This window comes from Rhinichthys klamathensis, unplaced genomic scaffold (assembly GCF_029890125.1).
Source record: "Rhinichthys klamathensis goyatoka isolate OS25496 unplaced genomic scaffold, OSU_Roscu_1.1 h1tg000244l_1, whole genome shotgun sequence".
In the NCBI taxonomy this organism is placed as follows: domain Eukaryota; kingdom Metazoa; phylum Chordata; class Actinopteri; order Cypriniformes; family Leuciscidae; genus Rhinichthys; species Rhinichthys klamathensis.
Window position 1 is genome coordinate 1,740,075 of NW_026606766.1, and position 21,845 is coordinate 1,761,919.

At 41.4% G+C, this 21,845-nt stretch overlaps 1 protein-coding gene across 1 annotated transcript in view; it reads right to left on the reverse strand.

Annotated features, from left to right (window-relative positions):
• Positions 1–21,845, reverse strand: part of LOC130100552 (dynein regulatory complex subunit 2-like) — a 220,868-nt gene that overhangs the window by 16,588 nt on the left and 182,435 nt on the right. Inside the window, exon 8 of the mRNA XM_056266034.1 lies at positions 10,003–10,046. Coding sequence (XP_056122009.1) covers positions 10,003–10,046 — 44 coding nt within the window. The remainder of the gene's footprint in view (positions 1–10,002; positions 10,047–21,845) is intronic.

The window sequence follows — 21,845 nt, forward strand, 5'->3', positions numbered from 1 at the left end:
ACCAAATTTAAAATTGCAAACAACTCCTTTAAATATTTGGGTATGTTGATCACTAAAAACCCTGAAACGTTATTAAAATTGAATTGGAAAAAGAAAATTGATCAGCTTAAAGATAATATAATTTTTTGGAAGACACTCCCCATGTCCATGGTAGGCAGGATAAACGCTATAAAAATGGTCGTACTTCCAAGATTTTTGTATGTATTTCAATGTATTCCTTTCTTTATTCCCCTTTATCATTTTAAACAGCTAGAATCTATTATAACCAGCTTCATACGGGCCAACAAGACTGCTAGGATTAACAAGAAGCATCTAAATAAACTTAAGGATCAAGGAGGATTTGTGCTTCCCAATTTTAAATATTATTATTGGGCAGCTAATTTATGTACTTTAGCATGGTGGAGGAAATCCGGATTGGTGGAGTTAGTTGACAAGCCAGAATGGTTAGCAATTGAAGAAGCTTGTTGTAATAAGACTTCATTAACTGCTTTGCTTAATAGTCCCATTAAAATTGACGTCAAGAGTATCAACGGAAACATAGTTATCTCTAATTTAATTAAAGTATGGAAACAAATTAAGGTATTTTTGAAAATTCCAGATATATATCTGGACACTCCAATTTGTAATAATCATGCTTTTCCTCCGGGGTTACATGATAAGCTCTTTTTTCAATGGAAACACATAACAATTCAGGATCTTTATAGAGAAGGTACATTTAGCTCTTTTGAACAGCTAAAACAAAGCTATGCTCTTGTTTCTGCACATTTCTTCCGTTATTTGCAACTTAGAGACTTTGTTAGAAAGCACATTCCAAACTTTGAAGTTTTGAATTTGAATCCCACCTTAGAGAGAATCGTTAATGTACATCCTGGTATGAATGGTAGTGTGTCTAACTTTTACAAATTACTGCAAAAAAATGTGGACAGTAGCACAGAAAAAATAAAACATGACTGGGAGGAGGAAATTGGTTTTAACATTCATGAAAACGTGTGGGATGCATGCTTGAGAAACATACATACATGCTCTGTGAATGCTAGACACAATTTGATTCAGTTCAAGGTAATTCATAGGCTTCATTATTCTAAGTCAAAACTTCATAAAATATATCCCACGATTTCTCCACTATGTAATAAGTGTAAAGTGTCAGAAGGCACACTGTTTCATTCTTTATGGTCATGTAGTAAAATTCAGCCATTTTGGGAATGTATATTTAAATTTATTTCTGAAGCAAATTCTATTGAGTTGGAGCCTGAGCCTTGCACTGGACTTTTAGGAGCAGAGAATGCTTTTTGTAATAAATATCAGACACAGGCCATTTCGCTGTGTATGATGTTGGCAAAAAGACTTATTTTACAAATGTGGAAAGCAGATTCTGTCCCCACCTTTGAGATGTGGGCTAGGGAACTGGGAAATATGTTGTACTTGGAAGAACTGAGATTTATATTAAAAGACAAATTATCTATTTTCATTAAAATTTGGGAACCAATAAGAAAATTGGGGGGGGGGGGGGGGGGGGGGGGCATGCACCCAGACCCCCCTAGTGTTACAATTTTACCACCTCCGCCTCATTTTGAGCCAGGAAAAACCCTGGATCTGCTTAATTATTGATATTTACAGTTTATTTGAATATTTACTTTTTACTTTCGGTACTTGAGTATGTTTTAAATCAGATACTTTTGTACTTTTACTCAAGTGATGTTTGAATGGAGGACTTTCTACTTTTACTGGAGTAATTTTTTATTTAGGTAGGCCTATATATAGCCTACTTTTACTCGAGTATAACTTTTGAGTACTTTTACCACCCCTGGTGATTTGAAAGATACGCGCGCACCGCTGGAAATATGTTGGTGGTTGCTAGGAAACGGTCAACAGAAACGTTTCACAGGCGGACATCACAAGGTAAGACGATGGGAAATAATGCTAGTAACGCTAAAATATTATTATTTTTACCAACCACAATTGTAAATATTAGAAATGGACACGTTTTGTGTATCTTTTTCAATTTCTACAGCTTACTGCACGAAAAAAGTTTAACCCTCTGGGCTTCTTCGGTCAAAAATGACCGAAAACTGTTACGTTTTGAAATGTTTTTTTTTTTTTTTTGCTTCATCGGAGGGGGATGAAACTTGGTGACTTTGGTTGTAGATTACCTATGAACACACAAAATAATCAAGGAGATGATTCGGATATGTTAAAGGGTCGTAAAAAAATAGTCACACTTAACGTTAGCTTCCTCCCGCTCAAAAATGACCGACCATAGGAAACTATTGGGAAATACGAAAAAAAATAGGAAAACTCAGAGAAACTTTTGGTGGTACAAACTACAGATCAGCCACTGTGCAGAAAAAAAGTGTAAAGCTTTATCAAATACTGAGTAACAAAAATCTTTGCATTGTGTTCCCTTTCTAACCAAATGTTATTGTTTGATTGTAGTCATAATGCAAATCCTGATAGCACTTATCTAAAAAAAAAATTATTAAAAAAATCTATCTTTTTAGAATATCTAAATACATATCTAAATAGAAAAAAAACGAATAAGAGAAATCATGTATAAAAACAACAATAGGAATCAAAAAGCCTTTCTATTTATATACGTTAGGCAGATAGGCAGCCTAATGTTACAGGCGTTACAGGACATTTCACACATTTATATATTTTTAAAGCCACTGGATGGCGCTCTTCTCACTTGAAATTGTTTTTGCCTGCAGCCTGCACTCTATTTTGATGTGAAATGTTGCATTTATTGACATTTTTTTTTAAATAAAAAAATTAAATAATATATTAATTCTAATGGAAGAAATAGCTCATAAAAATTATATAATTAATGCAAAGTATCATACAAATCTTTAGATATCTTAAGTTATCTATCTGTCTGTATGTCTGTCTGTATGTCTGTCTATCTGTCTGTCTGTCTGTCTGTTTGTCTGTCTGTATTGACAAGCCAGTTCTGATTTTGTGTAATAAAATACATCTTCTCTTTTGAGGACTTTTGAATCTGTGATCCACAGTCAGCAAACATGTCTAAAAAAGCATGGAAGAAAGGAGGTGGAAAACGTGCCGGGATGACTGAGGAGGAGAGACTTCTGAACATGCAGCAAAAGGCTCAAGCTGAGGCGGATATTGCCAAGAGAAAAGAGGACATGCTCACCCACTTCGTCAAGGTGTGACAAGCAGCTGACATATTATATATGAGCTGGAGTAAACATTTTAGATTTAGAAATCGCTGAGTCGTGGCTATATATTTGTATAGTGCAAATATATAGTGCAAATATAAAACACATCGTTTCAAGGCAGACTGTCATATACAGAAAATGTAACGTTATGTCAGGCAAATGTTCTGTCGGGCGTTTCATATCTGTAGAACCAGCGGTTCCCATCATGGGATCATTTTATGGATTTAGTTTTAATCCATTAATTTTGATTTTATATATTATTTATTTTGATGGAATTTTACAGCATGTAAACATACTTTATCAGTATCACTAGACATTTTTTTAATAACCTGTTAAACACAAAAGTATGCAATCATTTAAGACATTTCTTAAGTGAGCCGTACCGAACCGAACCGTACCGTACTATGCAGTGGAAAAGCGCCAATAGAACCAAAGCGTTCTTGAAAATTGAATCAGGAACACTAGGGTTCTGTATTGAACCCCACTGGACCCTTTTTAAGTCCTAGAAGTCCAATTTATTCAGTTATTTTATTTTTATTTAAAAGAATTTAGCCAAAAAGCCTTGGTCATTGCAATAAATAAATTATTTTTTATGAATTACATTAGTAGATAATATTTAATAAATATAGCTATACATGAAAGATTTTAAATACAATTCACAGGTCTTTGGTTTGTCCTAAAATCTAATTTTGTAAATACAATTTTATGCATAAAATATGTCTCTATGAATACCCATCAGATCATCAAAAAAGTTTTTTTATTTTTTATTTTATTATACGTGTTCACGGTTTTTGGTGCATTGCATAAAAATCAGAACTTTTTTCTTTTTTTCACAACAGTTATTTACTTCTTAGTACTTCTACAGTTTTTTAATTGCTATAGGACACATTTCTTAATACTTAGGTCACTTTTTCGAAACTCTTCACACAGTTAACCAACTTTCAAGTTGGTCCAACAGTAAATTTCACATTCGAAATGCAAAACACGTCATTCATGTTTCAAATCAAACCATTCTTCCAGAACACTAGCAAAGGTTTTTACCCAACAAACTCACTTTGTCACTCATACCACAACAACCTAAAAACACTAACAACCGGAAGCATCATACATGGGTTTCCATTGTAAAATTTCTTTACAAAACATGAATGACTCTCTCTACTGTTTAGAATTCACTGCAGTTTATGTGACATGGTCAATGTTTACATTTAGTCTCTTTTGTCTAGAATAGATGGTAATGAAACTGAAAGACTAACACCTGTGTAGGTGTTCAGCTACATCTAATTGTTTTGATAGTATGTCATTATTTCGACCTTCACCTTGTTCTCTCCGGATTCCCCCTCTCATCCGCACTCTCCCTCTTCCTCTTCCTCTTCCACCTCCACCTTCACCTTCACCTTGTTCTCTCCGGATTCCCCCTCTCATCCACACTCTCCCTCTTCCTCTTCCTCTTCCACCTCCACCTTCACCTTCACCTTGTTCTCTCCGGATTCCCCCTCTCATCCGTACTCTCATCCGTACTCTCCCTCTTCCTCTTCCTCTTCCTCTGACACCGTCCATTTTTGAACTTACCTGTTCCCTTTTTATAGTACTTAAACCTGAATGGTGTGTCTACAATTAAGCACCAGTGTGTGTGCACACCTGGTGGCTGTGTTTAACCAATTGGTTCATGGGTGTGTTCATTTGATAGCCTTTGCTTTGAAATTGCAAGGAAATTACATCATGATAAATTTATGTGTCAAATGCATACAAATCGAGCGTCAGCGTCAGTTCTGGCAGGCCAGGTAGTCAAGCTGCTGCTTATGCTATTTGCTATCAACACTGTCCCGTCAGCTGATCTGCTCCAGCTGAGCTGCATTAGCTGGTTAACTCCCCTCGCTGTTCAATGGCCAAGCTCAAACAAGGCGCCTTATTTTAAGCTCATTCACCTTGCTCATACATGCTTGCTGCTCGCTCTGCTAGCTCGCTGCTCGCTTCTGCTGCAATATTGACACAGGACGACGTGATTCATTCTCCATTCATCTCTGAAAATCTTCACGAAGCTAAGTTCCTTTTTAATATTCATTGCTAAAAGCTATCAGTGTGTTGGCAACATCCTTCTTGTTAATGCTATTCGTGTGGCATTTGGGCTTATCTAACTAATCGTTTTCATAAAAATGCTTATGCGATCATATTGGCTACGTGCGTTATCTGTTGTCATTGGCAACTGATCGCGTTGCTCACGCTGGCTTTTACCACTATGCAGCGCAGATTCAAACAGCTTGCTGTGATAGGAATTCACTTCTGCGGACTGCCTCCGGACCGTATACAGCTCATTCTTACGCATTGTGCAACAACTACGGCGGTGACACGTACTCGCTCCGGTTTAACCCTTTAAGCTATGGGGCGGTGGTTTCTGCTGCTTACGAACGATACCTCCGTCCCGATGTTCGGGATATTCTTGACGCCCAGAAGCCATGAGCTCAAGTCTCTGATTTGTTTCGTTAATAAAACACATTTGATCATTATTTTGCTCGCGCTCTGCTCAGTTAACGCCCCTGAATGCGCTATCAGCTGTTCATTTATTCATCTAGCTCGTTCTCAGAGGTGGATTAATCATCTATCCATAGAGCTTACACTGTAGACTGTCAAACAGTAAATACAGATAATCTAGGTAACAGCATGTTTTAGCTATTGCGGTCTTGATTAGTCATTTCAGTAATTAATCAATATTTTTACTATTATAAATCGCTAAATCAATATTTTTACTATTATAAAACGGTTAGTTCCAATCCTTGATTCTGATTGGTCAATAGCTGTGCTTTATTCACGATAAAACACGGCTATGACCGCTTCACCCAACGGTTCTATGTATCACTACACAACACCCCTAGCAACCACTCTTAGCAACTTAAACAGATGTTTCATCTCATTGATATTGTTCATTTAAAGCTAGAGCAGAGCATTGTGAGAGATCGAGTAAGCGAGTGTACCTGCATTTACAGTAGACGTAGCATTTTCCTTCAGGTCAGTCCTATATTCATAATAAAAAAATGCGTTTGAATGTCCGCTGCATATTTTGTCCTTTTAACAGTCATGGGGTTTTCCGTGCATAACGTTAGTCATCTGTCAGTTGCGTCTGTCTTCTCCGTGATCACAAGTTCGAGTCCTTTCAAAAGCCTTCTCTACAGACTCACTCACTCACTCACTCATAAAGACAGTCTTTGCCGCCATCTATTGGCGAAATAATATATGTAACTTCTGTTGCTGTTCACGTTCCGGGACTATTTTTTCCAGCGGAAGGCAGGCTTTTAGTGATTTTACTTCATGAAAGTTGCATAGATACATATTTTTCGGCTTTAATATTTTTATTGTGTGGCAACCGTTTTATAAAAGCAATAAGGTACTCGAGGCAAGTGCTGTATCGTGAATAAGTAACGGCTGAAGGGGTTGCAGGCACTCCGCTTCGCGTCGTGCCTAACAACGCCCTCCAGCCGTTACTTATTCACGATACAGCACAGCCTCTCGTACCTTATTGCTTATGTTAACCTTTCCTGCTTCCGTCTCCTAACCGTGGTTGGGAGACACAGGGGAGATTCGTCTTCTCCAGGGCCGGTAGTTTTCCTCCCGGGGTTAACTCCCTAAACCTCACGCTGTTTAGTGTGATGGTAGCATATAAATGACAAAGAGGCCGTCTTGCCGAAGAGTTTAGGTGCTTTATTTTGCTGGCTGCACTAAAATACACTGTAATCGCTAACTACCTGCACCGGTCGCTGTATCACTATCACAACACTCTCATCCGCTCCTCACGGGGAATCAACAGGGGCGGCGCGCGCGCCTCGGACACGCGCACTCACTCTCGTTCACACACACACTGAGCTGTCCTGAACTAAACACATTGGAGACACATCCCACAACACTACCCCCACCATGGACTGGCAATTAACACTAATTCCATTCCATTTAAACATACTTAGCACACACTCTCTATATCTGTAGGCCTAAAATGTGAAGAGACAGCTGTGTTCCAAATAGTATGTAAATCCAAACAGATAGGATATATCAATTTAACAAGTGTCTAAACAATGTTAAAAGTTCTAAAGCTCATTCAACAGTGAACACAGGAGTGAAAAGAAAAATAATAGAAATGCAATAGTCTCTAATAAAACATAAGAGTACATCACCTTTTAAATCCTATTCTTCGGTGACCAGAGGTAATACTGTCGGACTAATCTGGTAATAATCAAATCATACATTGAATGCAATAAAGTGCAAGCATGTAAAAGCATTGAAAAGCTCTTCAGCTTTTTTTTTTTTTAAACGTGCAAAAGTGCTTTTTGTAGAAAAAGTATAGAACAAACTAGACTAGAGTCCAAAAACGTAAACTGTAAAGTCTCTAGTGCAAATATGAACTGTCATAGGTGACTCACTCAGTGACCCAGTCCCCATACCGGAGCGGTCCTCGGCGCTGACGTTGGGGCCGAGGTTCACGCGGAGACTGGTGGTGTGGATCTCCCACCGCACCCCCACCATGGCCAAGTATCACATGGGAAGGAGTGGATGGAAGAGACCCGATAATGTGAGAATTAGTAGCAGGTGGAGTGGACGGCCAGGAGTCGCTGGGGGCATCACTCGAGGCAGTAGAGTAGAGGCTGTGCAGGCCGAGATCCTCACGGTCTGCTGGGTGCCCGTCCACATCCGGTGGCAGGATCTCAGAAGGCGTCCAGTTCTGGGATTGGTCCAGGACCCAGGTGTTGTCCAGGGGCTCACGGCTGCGGTAGCATTTGAGTTGATCATGGTGGACGACTTTGACCTTAGCTCTGGGACCCTTTTGGATCCGGTAGACTAAGTCGTCTAAATGTCCCATAACAAAGTAGGGTCCTTCGTAGGAGGGGAGGAACTTTTTAACTTTGTTTCGGACATGACGTGTTCCTTTGATAAGATACCACACCGCATCGCCGACTTTGTACTGTGTGTGGCAAGCGTTTTTGTCGTATTGTCTTTTTGCACGTGTGACTGACTCACCGAGGGCTTCTCGGGTGATGTTATGAGCCAGTTCCAACCGCTCACGCATTTGTTGCACATACTCAGAGGCTGAAGTTGCATGTTCAGAGTCAGGGGGCAAACCAGCCACAAGGTCCACTGGCTCACTTATTTCACGGCCGAACATCATGAAGTTGGGGGTGAAACCAGTAGCGCTGTGCTTGGTCGCTCTGTAGGCCATAACTGCATATGGGATCATCAGGTCCCAATCCCAGTGACAGTGCTCTGCAGTAGAGGCCAGGATCTTTTGTAGTGTGGCGTTGAAACGTTCAACTTGGCCGTCGGACTGCGGTCTGAATGGTGTAGTGTGGGTTTTGTCGATGCCAAACAAACGGCACATTTCTTGGAATACCCCTGATTCAAAATTGCGTCCTTGATCGCTGTGCAGAGAGTGAGGCATTCCAAAGCGACACACCCATTCAGTTGCCACAACGTTTGCCACTGTCACAGCCTTTTCGTCAGGGATTGCGAATGCTTCAGTCCATTTTGTGAAATACTCCTGTATTACGAGTATATAACTGTTCTTACGCTCTGTCTCATTGAGTGGGCCCATAATGTCCAGTGCAATGCGCTCCATGGGGGCTCCAACTCTGACAGTTCCCATAGGCGCTTGTGGAGTCTTGTGGGGTCTGGCTCTGCATGCGCAATTTGTACAAGTCCGGCACCAGAGGGCCACATCTTCTCTCATGTGGTACCAGTAGTATCTGGTTTGAAGTCTGGCCACCGTCCTTTCAATACCAAAATGTCCACCTACTGGCCCTTCATGCATTTGGCGCATAACATCGGGTTGCATCTTGCGCGGGAGAACAATTTGAGGATAGAACTGTGTATCGTCTAAACAGTAAAAGCGGCGGACCAGTACTCCATCTCTGAAGTACAGTCTTCTCCATTGACTCCAGTACGTTTTGGTGGCTGGGCTGCATGGGGAGACTGTGACCCACGGGGGCCGCTCACTGCTGACCCCTAACCAAGCTCTGATTGGTGCAATGTCTGTATCAGCAGCTTGAGCCTGGCGCAACTCCTCCAAAGTCCAGCCAGGAAACAGTCTGATCTCGTTTGTGTTTGTCACATAAATAATCTCTGTTTGTTTTAAAGTGTCTGTGTTGCTAACATTACCAGCGCTTACCCCCACCGGACTCAGCAACAGGGAGCTGATGTCAGAGTCCAAATCACACTGAATTGCCTGGTGACTCATGGTTCTCTGCTGCAAGGAAGGATCCTGCAGATTACAAGGACAGGACTGGCGGCAGGGCCTGCGGGAGAGACTGTCAGCATTCGTGTGTAAGCGACCTGGGCGATGGATGATTTCGAACTCATACTCCGCTAGCTTCTCAAGCCACCGGGCTAACTGACCTTCCGGCTCTTTCATGCGCGTGAGCCAGCGCAGGCTGCTGTGGTCGGTTCGTACCTTGAAAGGCCTCCCAAGTAGGTACTGCCGAAAATGCGATGTGAAATCGACAATGGCTAGCAACTCCCGTCTCGTAGTGCAATAGTTCTGTTCAGCTTTGGCTAGTTTGCGGCTGCCGTATGCCAACACGCGTTCTGTGCCACCCTGCATTTGCGACAGGACCGCGCCGATACCGGTGTCGCTGGCATCGGTGTCCAGGATCATTTCACCATGGTCCAGTGGATAGCCTAAGACAGGGGCTGTGGTAAGGCGGTGCTTGAGCGTGTCAAAGGCGGCTTGGTGTTCAGCGTGCCACTGGAAGTGTGCATTCTTCTTAGTCAGGTTATGTAACGGTTCGGCAATGGAGGCAAAGTCTTTCACAAACCTGCGATAGTAGGAGGCGAGGCCAATGAAACGTCTGACCTCTTGAACTGATGTGGGAGTGGGCCAGGCTTTGACTTTGCTGACTTTATTGGGGTCAGTGGCCACACCGTGCTCAGACACAATATGACCTAGATAGGCAACTTGGCGGCGGAACAGGCAGCATTTGGCTGGTTTCAGTTTGAGATTTGCCTGTTTAAGTCTCTGGAACACTTGGCTCAGTCGCTGCAGCATCTCGGGCACATTCTTGGCCAGCACGATGATGTCGTCCAGGTAGACGAGACAGGTCTCCCACTGCATGCCGGCAAGGACGCGGTCCATAAGGCGTTGGAACGTCGCCGGCGCGTTACATAACCCGAATGGCATAACGTTCCATTCAAATAGTCCATTACGGGTGCAAAAGGCGGCTGCGCGGCGGGCTCTTGGTGTTAGCTCAACTTGCCAGTAACCTGCAGCAAGATCCAAAGTGCTGAACCATTTGGCTGTGGCGAGAGTGTCCAGCGTGTCTTGGATGCGGGGTAGCGGGTACGCGTCAGTGATGGTGTGGCTGTTGAGTGCCCTGTAGTCTATACAAAGGCGATAAGTCCCATCCTTTTTACGCACCATAACGATCGGCGAGGCCCAACTGCTGTGGCTGCGTGTGGCGATGCCGCTCTGGAGGCCCTCACTGATCTGCTGTTCTGCGCTTCGCTGCTTTTCCCCAGCCATACGACGAGGAGGCTGCTTCACTGGAGGTCCCGGCCGGGTTATGATGTCATGCTGCACAAGACTGGTCCGGCCCAGATCACCAGGTCCCCTGGAAAAGACACTTTCATAGACACACAACAGGTTAGATAATTCAAGTTTTTCATTGTCATTAAAGTCAGTGGAACTCTGGGCATAGAGCTCCTGGAGGTGCTCTGGAACTGCAGGGAGGCTGGCTGGAAAGTCTGCCGCTGTGGGAACACTGGACGAGGACAGAGCTTCAGCTGGCTGGAGGAGACCTGCAATGGCACCTTCTTTAATAGTCACAGCCTTGTTGCCAGGGTTAAAGAGGCGTAATGGAACGATGTTGGTGGGCTGTGCATTGACTAGGGCTCTGGCAATGAGTACTTTGTGCTTTTCAACAAAGCCTTTTGTGGGGCTAAGCATCATGTCTCCCTGGGCTTCTCTGCAAAAGTGCACATTGCCCTTGACTAGGTACTCTTGTCCCGCTTCAACCACAACAGTTCTGGCAACTCTTACAGCGTGTGACTTTGGAACAGTCTCTGGGTGAAAGTAGGGCACTTCTTCTCCAAACAGAATTATGCGGTGCTTACCGAAATCAAGGCGGGCCTCAGCTTGGGTGAGGAAAGGATGGCCAAGCAGCACCTCATTGCCCTCTATGTCCGCTACAAGGAAGTCCACCTCAACTTGACGGTTGTTGATACTGACCGGTACCTTGGCCTCACCAAGCACTGGCACGTCCCCTGGTCCCACCCCGAGCAAAGTCTCAACGATGGATGACTGAAGCGGTGGTCTTACATCTTGGTGAATGGCGTTGTATTGGTGAAGGGGCAGCACGCTCCTCCGCGCTCCACTGTCCAGGACTGCACATACCTCCAGCTCAGATATGCGCATGTGAATGTTCATTTCACGACTCTGGCTTTTAAGGTGGAACACAGTGGTCAGCGGGCTTCCTTTGGCGGCCTTTGAACGGAAAGTCTCTGTATTCCGTAGCGGGGATGAGCACTGACTCTGCTTGTGACCCCAACCATTACAGTTATAGCAGCGAATGTCACCCCTTTTAAAGTTCTTGTGCGGCTTCGGTGTTTTTGCAGATGTGCGCGCGTCAAAGTGAGTGGGTGATGGGCTAACTGCAGAGGTAGTGGTAGTCACAGTCTCAGTTTTGTCTCTTTCTCTGACAACAGCGGCCCGGGGCCTGCGTTCAATGAGGCTGCGGGCCCCTGGCTGCATGATGTTGGTGACATAGGAAGCAGCTCTCTTGGTAGTGTCATGACGGTGGGCTATCTCATAAGCTTTAGCTAGGGTAGCTGGACGGTTTTCTAACAGTCTCTGAACTAGCTCTGCATCACCCAGGCCGTTTGTGAAAACTTCAACCGCTATAGCGTCTTGCTCAGCCTCTGACCAGTCACCATAAGCTATGGATACTTTTCCATAAATGTCATCCCTGAACACATGAAGCGCCTCACCTGGTTTACGCACTCTTTGCCTCAGCTCTATGGCTACAGCCGCTGCATGATCTGAAGAAGGGCCATAAGCAGTTTCGAGTTCCTCCAGCAGGCGGCGGTAGTCCCATTTGGATGAACGGGGGTTTCTGTGGACGATGGCGCCTGCAGCTCCGGTGAGGCAGAATTTCAGCTGAATAGCCATTGTTTTGACTGACCAGTGATTTGCCTCCGCGCAACTCTCAAACCTGTGCAGAAACTCTCTCCACGGTGTGCTGCCGTCGTACTGGCCGGGACGTAGAGTGGGGACTCTCTCTTTGGGGTTATAGTCCTCATCACTGTCCGACAGAGGAGGCTGACGGGGCGCAGAGCGGCTCTTACGTGTTGGAGATGAGGGACCGGCCTGGCGCAATGGAAAATGTCCATGTTTTACAGTCATGTCTGGATTAATAGAAGAATATGGCATGGGAAACGTACTGGCTTCGGGTTTGGATATAGCTGGTGTGCTATGTACAAAACTTCCCATGTGAACATTGGCAAAGGGATTTGTGACTTCATAGTGCCCCTTAAATGGCATGTCTGGAGTGGGATATGTGAAAAGGTGCATGTCTGGCCTTCTCACGGAGCCGTGGCTTTGACTGTTGCCTCTACTAAAAGGATTTGTGGGTGAAAAATGGGCGGGGCTGTCGAACGGCGCGAACAGATCTTCTCCATTAGAAAGTGCGGCAGTGCAACTTTCATCACACAGGAATGGGTTATAATGTTCGCGTTTTCTCTCAGCCTTGCGCTCGTAAGCTTTCACAGTAACTTGATTGTTGTCCTCCACATTGGTTAGCGACATGAACGGGTTTGAGTAGTTGGTTTCTCGTCCGTAAACATCGGAGGGATAGCGAGCGGCCGCCATTTTGTATTAGCTTATTCACGCCGCTATTTAGGTTGTATTACAGTCACTCGGCTTTACTTTTTATTGTCCTTCTATTTTCAATGCTCACCAGTCTTTTAACAACGTGACCGTCCCTTCGTGGTCGCCAGTGTTAACCTTTCCTGCTTCCGTCTCCTAACCGTGGTTGGGAGACACAGGGGAGATTCGTCTTCTCCAGGGCCGGTAGTTTTCCTCCCGGGGTTAACTCCCTAAACCTCACGCTGTTTAGTGTGATGGTAGCATATAAATGACAAAGAGGCCGTCTTGCCGAAGAGTTTAGGTGCTTTATTTTGCTGGCTGCACTAAAATACACTGTAATCGCTAACTACCTGCACCGGTCGCTGTATCACTATCACAACACTCTCATCCGCTCCTCACGGGGAATCAACAGGGGCGGCGCGCGCGCCTCGGACACGCGCACTCACTCTCGTTCACACACACACTGAGCTGTCCTGAACTAAACACATTGGAGACACATCCCACAACACTTACTTATAAATCGCTAAATTAGGGCGGCTCAGTCGACACCGTTCGAGACACTCAATTTTGTTTTGGGGGGAATAGCTCGTGTGGTCAAATAATCATCCTCTGTATCACAGAGGATTGCCAGGTGTGGTTTTGTTTGGGGGGATATTTTAGCTCTCACAGTCTAAAACTGTGTGAGCGTTCCCTAATGCTGCTGCTGCTGTCCTCTGACTCTCTGCTATTTCATGGTGCTCATGAAAGGTCAGAGGACTCCCTGAACAGAGCCATACCGCCAAATTTCAATTCAGGAACATCAACCTGTTTGCAATCTATTCAAATAATTCTTAATTATTTTGTCTGTGTGTTCTTGACTTAATGGACCTGACAGAAGTGTGTTTAGTGTTTTGCAAATCACTGTGTGTAATGTTTAGCAAAAAGTGTGAAGCTGACAATGTGCTTACAGTTGTGCAAATCTAGGCCGGTTTTTTGCTCCTTGAGTGTAAGGTTTTGCTAATTGTGGGAAAGTTCTAATTTTAGTGTGTAAGCAATCGAAAAAAAACTGTAATGTAGAAATATAGCAAAATACTGTCTTATTCATTTGTGTATTATGTTTTCAACAGTTTTGAAAAGAGTATATAAACATGCAAATTAAAAGATGTAATCATCGAATGCATTGTGTCAAAGCAATGATAAATGATCCAAAGTGTAGCCCACATAGACTGCTGTTGTGCTCACTGCACACTGTGTGAAGAGTTTTGAAAAAGTGAGCTATTGAGAAATGGGTCCTGGCTATTGTAAAAACAAAACTCAAGCAATGGAGTTCTGCACTGGAAATGATTTGTTTTTTAGGATAAACTGCAGAAAGAAGAGAAGAAAACCTCTCGTAATGTGGCCAAGCTGCGGCAGCAGTGGCGTGCTATTTCAACACAGGCCGAGACAGCAGAGCTACGCGATGACATCTCAGTCCTCAGCCAGAGCTTTGAGAAAGTCCTCGACTGCAAAGACAAAATCATTAAGGTGACTGTATATAATCTATAGACTTGACTCTCAGTTTTAAATTCTATAGCTTTCATTACAGAGTCTGGGAGTAACAAACGTGTGTGTGTGTGTGTGTGTGTGTGTGTGTTTTACAGAGTTTGGTGGATGATCTGTCTGAGAGGGCGCAGCAGTCAGAGCTGGCACGCAGTTCTCATCTGCAGAACGTGGACTGTCTGTTAAAGCTTCATAAGAGTCGGCTGGCAGAACTAGCGTCCAACTTCAACACCAGTGTCGGAGAACTTAGCTCAGAGTATAATACTGAGAGGTAAACACACAAACAATCACACGAAAGGAAGGGTTTTGTTTTCAAGGGAGTGAATTTGGCCAGTTTGCCAGTTCCTGACTATTTAAATCGGGTCATTCCTTTTAGGATATACCTTTTAACTTCAGAAAATGACAATGCTTTGGTTGTAAAGAAACAAATTCATATAAAATGGTATACCAAACTTTCAGAAATAAATTCAGGTCAAGCTTGGGCAATTTTTAATTATATCTTTATTATTTATGCAATGACAAGAAGGTTAGGTAACACTTTTATTTTAATAGTCCGCTTTAAACATTCTATATACTATAAATGTAAGTATCTTTGCAACTATGTCAACTAGCAGTCATTAGAGTAGACTGTCTGCTTCACAGATATACATAAATGCCCCATTAGCGGCCATTTCAGTGGGCCACTATACGTAAGCCGTCCGCCATACTGGAACGGTCAAAACCAGTCTGTGAATGTTCAACATTCGAGAGCAAGTTGACTGCAACCATAGTTAGACGCAGTTAGAGTAACTTTGCAAGTACATGTTAACATATTGTACTAACCCTAATAGTCTATGAGAGAGAGTTATTTGAAATGTAGTGCAAATTAATTAGAGATAGTAGAATGTCTAAAGTGGACTATCATAATAAACTTTAACCACAAGGTTAACAACAGGATTGAACCCAGCTCTAAAAAAGAAGTAAACTCGAGGGTGTCAGCTTGAAGTTCATTTCAATGTTGTTGTTGAATTTGTATATTTTTCTGATTATCTATTGAAATATTGATATTATCATGAGGATTTATGAAATTTAATACAAGAAACTCCAACTAATACCAACACTGCTTAATTCACAAGAGCATTAATAACAATGTTTTCCCACCAAAAGTGATGTCATGAACAGGATTTCACACAAAAAATGGTATAATATTCTAAACAAAAAGATCTATATGGGGACATGAAAATGCACTGCGAAGGATTGAGCCGATGTAGCATCATCTGTATGTTATTTCTTTTCAATTCCAGGGAGCAGATTCTTTCACAGCACCAGCAGGAGAGTGTGGATTTGGAGAATGAAATGTTTCACATGGAAAAGCACTACGCTGATATAGACAATGAGGCGAGACGTGACTACGAGGTTAATGTCCATCAAATTAAAGAGCAGGTACTGATTTGATTATGTTTCTATTTATTCATTTGGCAGATGCTGTTATCCAAAATGACTTACAAATGAGGAACATCACAATTTGTCATAGTGCCGTATTCATGGGTTTAGTAAAAACTAGAATTAGTCAACAAGTTAAGTCAAGCAAAGGTAAAATACCAAAAAGAAGAAAAAGAGAATATTTTTTAAAAATGTAATAGAGTAAATGTCTTGGTTTACAAAATCATAATTATTGCATTAACCTAAAATATGCAGTGCAATTCAAATATAAATAAATCACGGATTACAAAAATACAGATTACACAAATATACAAATGTATGTAGGAGTTTACATGTGTACACTATACTACTTATCAAAAGTTTGGAAGAATAAAGATTTTTTTCTTCAAATGTTTTTGATAGAAGTCTTTAATGATCACCAATGGAGCAGAGGTAAGGGAGCACACTGACCAAGGCGGCCAGACAGAGTTTAGAGTTTTGAAAATGTGACTACAGATTGGACAAAAGGATGTTAGCAGTTGGGGAAAAAACATCATATAATAATATGTTGTTGGTTTTATTTTTGCAGAGCAAAAAGGAAAAACAAAGAGTGAAAAAACAGATGAAAAGGGTTATGGATATGCAGCAGTTCATGGATGAAGTTTTGGTCCCTGGTGAGAGTTTTCAGCAACAAAAGCTTCCGGTGGCGGATATATTTGATTATTGATTTTTATAAAGGAAGTTAGCATTCAAAAGGATATATAATCCCTTACATATATCATTCCAGTTCAGTTTTCTCCATCCATCTGAAATGCCAATCAAAATTACTTGTTGTATACTATTCATTGTTGGGGTTTCGGTTACATATCAGTTACTTTATCAATCAGTGTTTTTTTAAGAGTTTTCTATTTTTCACTATAATTGATTACCTCAATGCAGATTTTTTTTTATATAACCAACCTATTTTTTGTTTTCTTTTCTACATAGTGGCGCAAACTGGAGAAGTACCTGTGTGACAGAGGATGCTGTGCTTGGCGCTTATCTTTGTATTTAAACAGTTTGACATATAAATAAACATTGGGAAATTACTACAAAATGTGTCCATTCATTATGCTTTTTTTTAGCTTTTTTTTATTCCTATATTTATATTTCCTACATTTGAATAGTAGCTGAACTTATCTTTGTTTAAGAAATACTGAATGCTTGAATAATTATCAGAGGATTAGTTTTTTGTAAGCAAATGAAACTTTTTGAATTATTTTAATACTTATTTGTCATACAGTATCCAACTGCAACATTTTTCTATTGCGTGTAATCTATTGTTGCATCGGGTTATGCAATGCAATCTGTCATTTTAGTTTTATATTTAATGGGGACAAATAAATGTTTAATTTGTCCATTCACCACAAGAACCTGGAAGATCCTGTCATAAATGACCATATATGGACAAGTAAGTGTGACGCATCTGCTCAACTGGGTTGTCATTGGCTTTGACATTTCCTTGGCACCTACAGGACTGGCTGTTGTTGGACAATCTTTAAACCCATATTACTAAACGTTTAATGTTGCAAAGTACGTTTTGCTGTTATAATTACGTCAGTAATACATAAAGTTAACAATGTGGTGTTGATTTGTTGTGAGAAATTACCCCTTTACCGAGATCCTAACCCTAACCCTAAGTATAAGTTAACTGAACTACAAACAAAGACTATTGCCAAATAGCTTATAATGATAGAGGCTCATGGGTAATGTAGTTTAAAACGTTTAATAAAGAAAATACTATCTTTACTGAACATAGGGATATCTAATCATGGTCATTGTGCAAACCTCTAATACATATTTGAGAGGCAGGCTAAAATTTGGTATTTTACTATAAGCACTTTTTAAAACTCCTTTATACCACCGTTTCATATATATATATATGATTTTTTTAAAAGTGGTCAACATCATTATGTAAACATAGTATAAGAATAGTGTTGACAATGAACAAAGACATCAATTTAAACAACCAATACACTTGTGACACTTCATTGTACAACATTGTTTTACTGAATGGCATACTGTCCAAGTACACACAGTGTGTAATTTATGGCTCAAAAGTCTTAACAAAAAATGAATGCACTGCAAAGCATCATAATGTAAAAGTTCTGGACATCAGAAATTTGAATGCTCATCCTGCTTATAGTACAGGATCCATGTTGATCTTTCCCTGGTACATCATCCTGTTAGCCTGAAGTGCCCATTACCCATTACAATATAGCCCATGCAGTCTCTTGTGATGCATCTTTCAGCCTTTCACTTCATCTAACTGAAATTTGGCATATTTACTGTATTTGACACAGCATCTTAGTCCTAAAACATATACAATGGTAACATTCTAGCAAATGATTGTCCCAAATGTCATTAATATGACAAATCTTCATGTCTCAATTAAAACAATCATGGTTATTATGTCTTATTACAAAATCTAATTGTGTATTTACCAAACACAATCATTAATAAATAATATTCACCATATGTTGTTATCCAACACCATGTACAAAACTTTACTGGATAATACAGCATAAATACAGCTAAAGTAGCATATAAAGACTTATGATATTTGAGAGAAATAAAAAAGGGTTGTTATAATCATGATATTTATCTCCCTATCAAAATCTTCTTCCATGTATATAAGCAATTTGCAATTGTTATCGAGCAGTGAGCACAGTACAGTACAAATGATGGACAAAAGATGTGATCAAATCAAATAATTTTATTGTCACAAAACCATGAACCCAAGTGTGCACAGGTGATGAAATTCTTTTTTGCAAACTCTGCAGAATGACAGTATGGATGACAAGTATAGAATATTTACACAACACATACAGTATTAATATACACAGTATATGTTAGGGACTCAATACAAGTAGAGAACAATATATGGTACAATATTATACTATACACAGATTGAAAAATGAAAAAAATAACAAACAAAATATTCACAGTATACATATACAGTGCAGTACGGTATGAATGAGTGAAAATAGAATGTCAGAGTCCAGAATAATACTGAGTAAGAGTCCAGTCAGTTTAATTGAAAAAATGTAGAGCATATGAGGTTGGGGGGTGGGAGTTGCTGTGTGTTTTACTGGTATGAGTCCAGTCTGCTGGTGCGGGTTCTACGATAGCCTCTGCCTGATGGTAACGGTGAGAGCAGTCCATGGCTCGGGTGTCTAGATTCTCCGTGCTTTCCTCACACACACCTGTAGGAAGGGAAGTTTCCTCACACACTCCCTTGTCCTGGAGGGAGGGAAGCTCACCTTCAACAGTGTTCTGTGCAGTTCATAGAGCTTTGCAGTGATGCAGCCAGTCAGGATCCTCTCCACAGTGTAAAATTGAGGGTTGATTTGAGGGTTTTGGTGCTCACACTGAACTTCCTCAGCTGTCTGAGTAAGAAAAGACACTGATGAGCCTTCTTCAGCACAGCATCAGGGTGGATGGGTGAAGTTCTAACCAAAGAAAATATGTATTTAGGAGGTGGTAAATCAGCAAACCATATCTAATAGTATTATTTAAAATTGTTGCACTAGACCAGGGGTAGGCAAGTTCGGTCCTAGAGAGCCACTGTCCTGCAGAATTTAGTTCCAACCCTAATCAAACACACCTGAACAAGCTAATCAATGTCTTCAGGATTACTAAGGCTATAGGCAGGTGAGGTTTTTCTCAGTGTTGGAGCCAAACTCTGCAGGACAGCGGCTCTCTAGGACCGAACTTGCCTACCCCTGCACTAGACTTACCATTGATTCCATGGGCCGTAACTCTGACCTGTCAATGTAGAGCTGGAATGTATTCTTCACAGTGGATAACTGATGCAGTGCTGCACTTGGTGGCCACAGAATCGTCTCCTGTCAACAAAAACTCCATCTCTGGCCTCAGACCCATTTCTCCTTAGTCTGGACCATGTGAACTGACCAACTGCGTGAAGACGGACCTGAGCATTGAGTGTGTTCAGTGCCAGCTATCGGCTCCTCTTGATGTAGTCTTTCTGTACAAGTAGAAAATGAGAACATAATACAAGCAGTCATAACAAATTAATAATGTATTTAAAACTAGAGCAACATGCCTATTTCTTCAGCAACTGGCTTCATCGTCCTTCAAACAATCAGACAAAAAAAAAAAAAAAATTAATAATAACTCCAGAAAAACTGTCAGTACTCACCACATAAAGTAATTTCCAGCTATAAACATGTATGTATGAGTATCTATGAATACATGAGAAGGCCATGTTCATTTCTCATCCCCAACAGGACTGGTTTGCCTGGCTTGCTCTTTTTCAGCTTTAAAACAAGAAATGTCTATTGAACCCATGTTTAAATACTATTGTTGTTTAAACATATACATTAAGACAGGAACTGAGACGGGCAGAATTTTGGGTGTAAGTTTTAATAATGAGAGAAAGGTGGTACTAGAAAAAGCTGTATCTTCAATAGCAAGCTATATTAATAAATTAATTCCTTTAAACATGATTACTTGCTGCCAGTATTGTTGTAAGCAGTTTAAAGGCCTCTTCACACAAAGGATGAGCCCACACTGCAGCTATTTAACATATAACGACACAGAGGAACAATTTCGTTGGAATCACTTTCAGAAATGTTGTTTTTTTCCAGCTGATGAACTATAAAATCTTTGACAGCCAATCAGAATCTACTCGACTTTAAAAAGCTTAAGCACTTAAAATGGCAGACAACATTGCCACAGCACGCACTTTTGATAATAAACAGAACTTTATCGTCCGTTTGTTGTGGATGTTAGAATAGTTATCATTATAGTTATTGTTCTTGGTGTTATGAACGAACTTAAAGGGTTAATTCACCCAAAAATGACAATTCTGTCAGTAATTACTCACTCTCATGTTGTTCCAAGTTCCAACCCCGTAAGACTTTCGTCAATCAACCATAAGTTTATCAAGCCACGAGAATACTTTTTGTGCGCAAAAACAAGCAAAAATAATGACTTTATTCAACTCTTCATTTTCTTCTGTGTGGGCCTCTGAGTGAGCCACGTAGTGTAACAGCGCAGCGCTTCTGTGTTGTACGTCATACGCATCACACATATGACCTGCGTCGGCCAATAGCGAGCCTACGTTCTGACGTACAACACAGAAGCGCTGCGCTGTTAAGGGGGTCGCACACCAGACGAGAAGCGCAGCGCCGCGTCGCGCAGCGCCAGGTCTTTAAAATTCGAACACATTATTCTCTATGAGTGTACACACACCGGCGGCGGCATTCGGCGTCTGTCCGCGGCGCCCAGCTACGGCTCAGGACCTTGTTCAAAACCCTGCCGCGCCACAGAGCGCCATTTGCATAGTTTTATATTAAATTTACATTTATTTGTCTCAAATCGTCGTTAATGTACATGGCTTCACCCCGTGCTGTTTTCACTCGGGTTAGCTAAACGCTAGCTAAATAAATACTATTGTATTATGTGACATAGTTGCCTAGACAACGGATAACGTTACAACAAAATAACAGACTCAACGTGATAGACACTTTTACTTGATTAACGTTCAAACATCAGCTATTATTCAATGAACATAAAAAAATAAATAATAAATCAAGATAAAACACACATCGTGCAGCTCTTCTACCAGGAGTTGATTCAAAATTGTGCTCGCGCGATTAGAATGTGCGCGTCCGGTGTGCGATACCTGGAGTTGTCCTAGACGTGGCGCGACGTGGCGCTGCGCTTCTCGTCCGGTGTGCGACCCCCTTTACAGTACGTAAACTCACTCAGAGGCCCACACAGAAGAAAATGAAGAGTTAAATAAGTCGTTATTTTTGCGCACAAAAAGTATTCTCGTCGCTGGATAAACTCAAGGTTGAGCCACTGTAGTCACTTGGACTATTTTAAACATTGTCTTTTCTAACTTTCTAGGC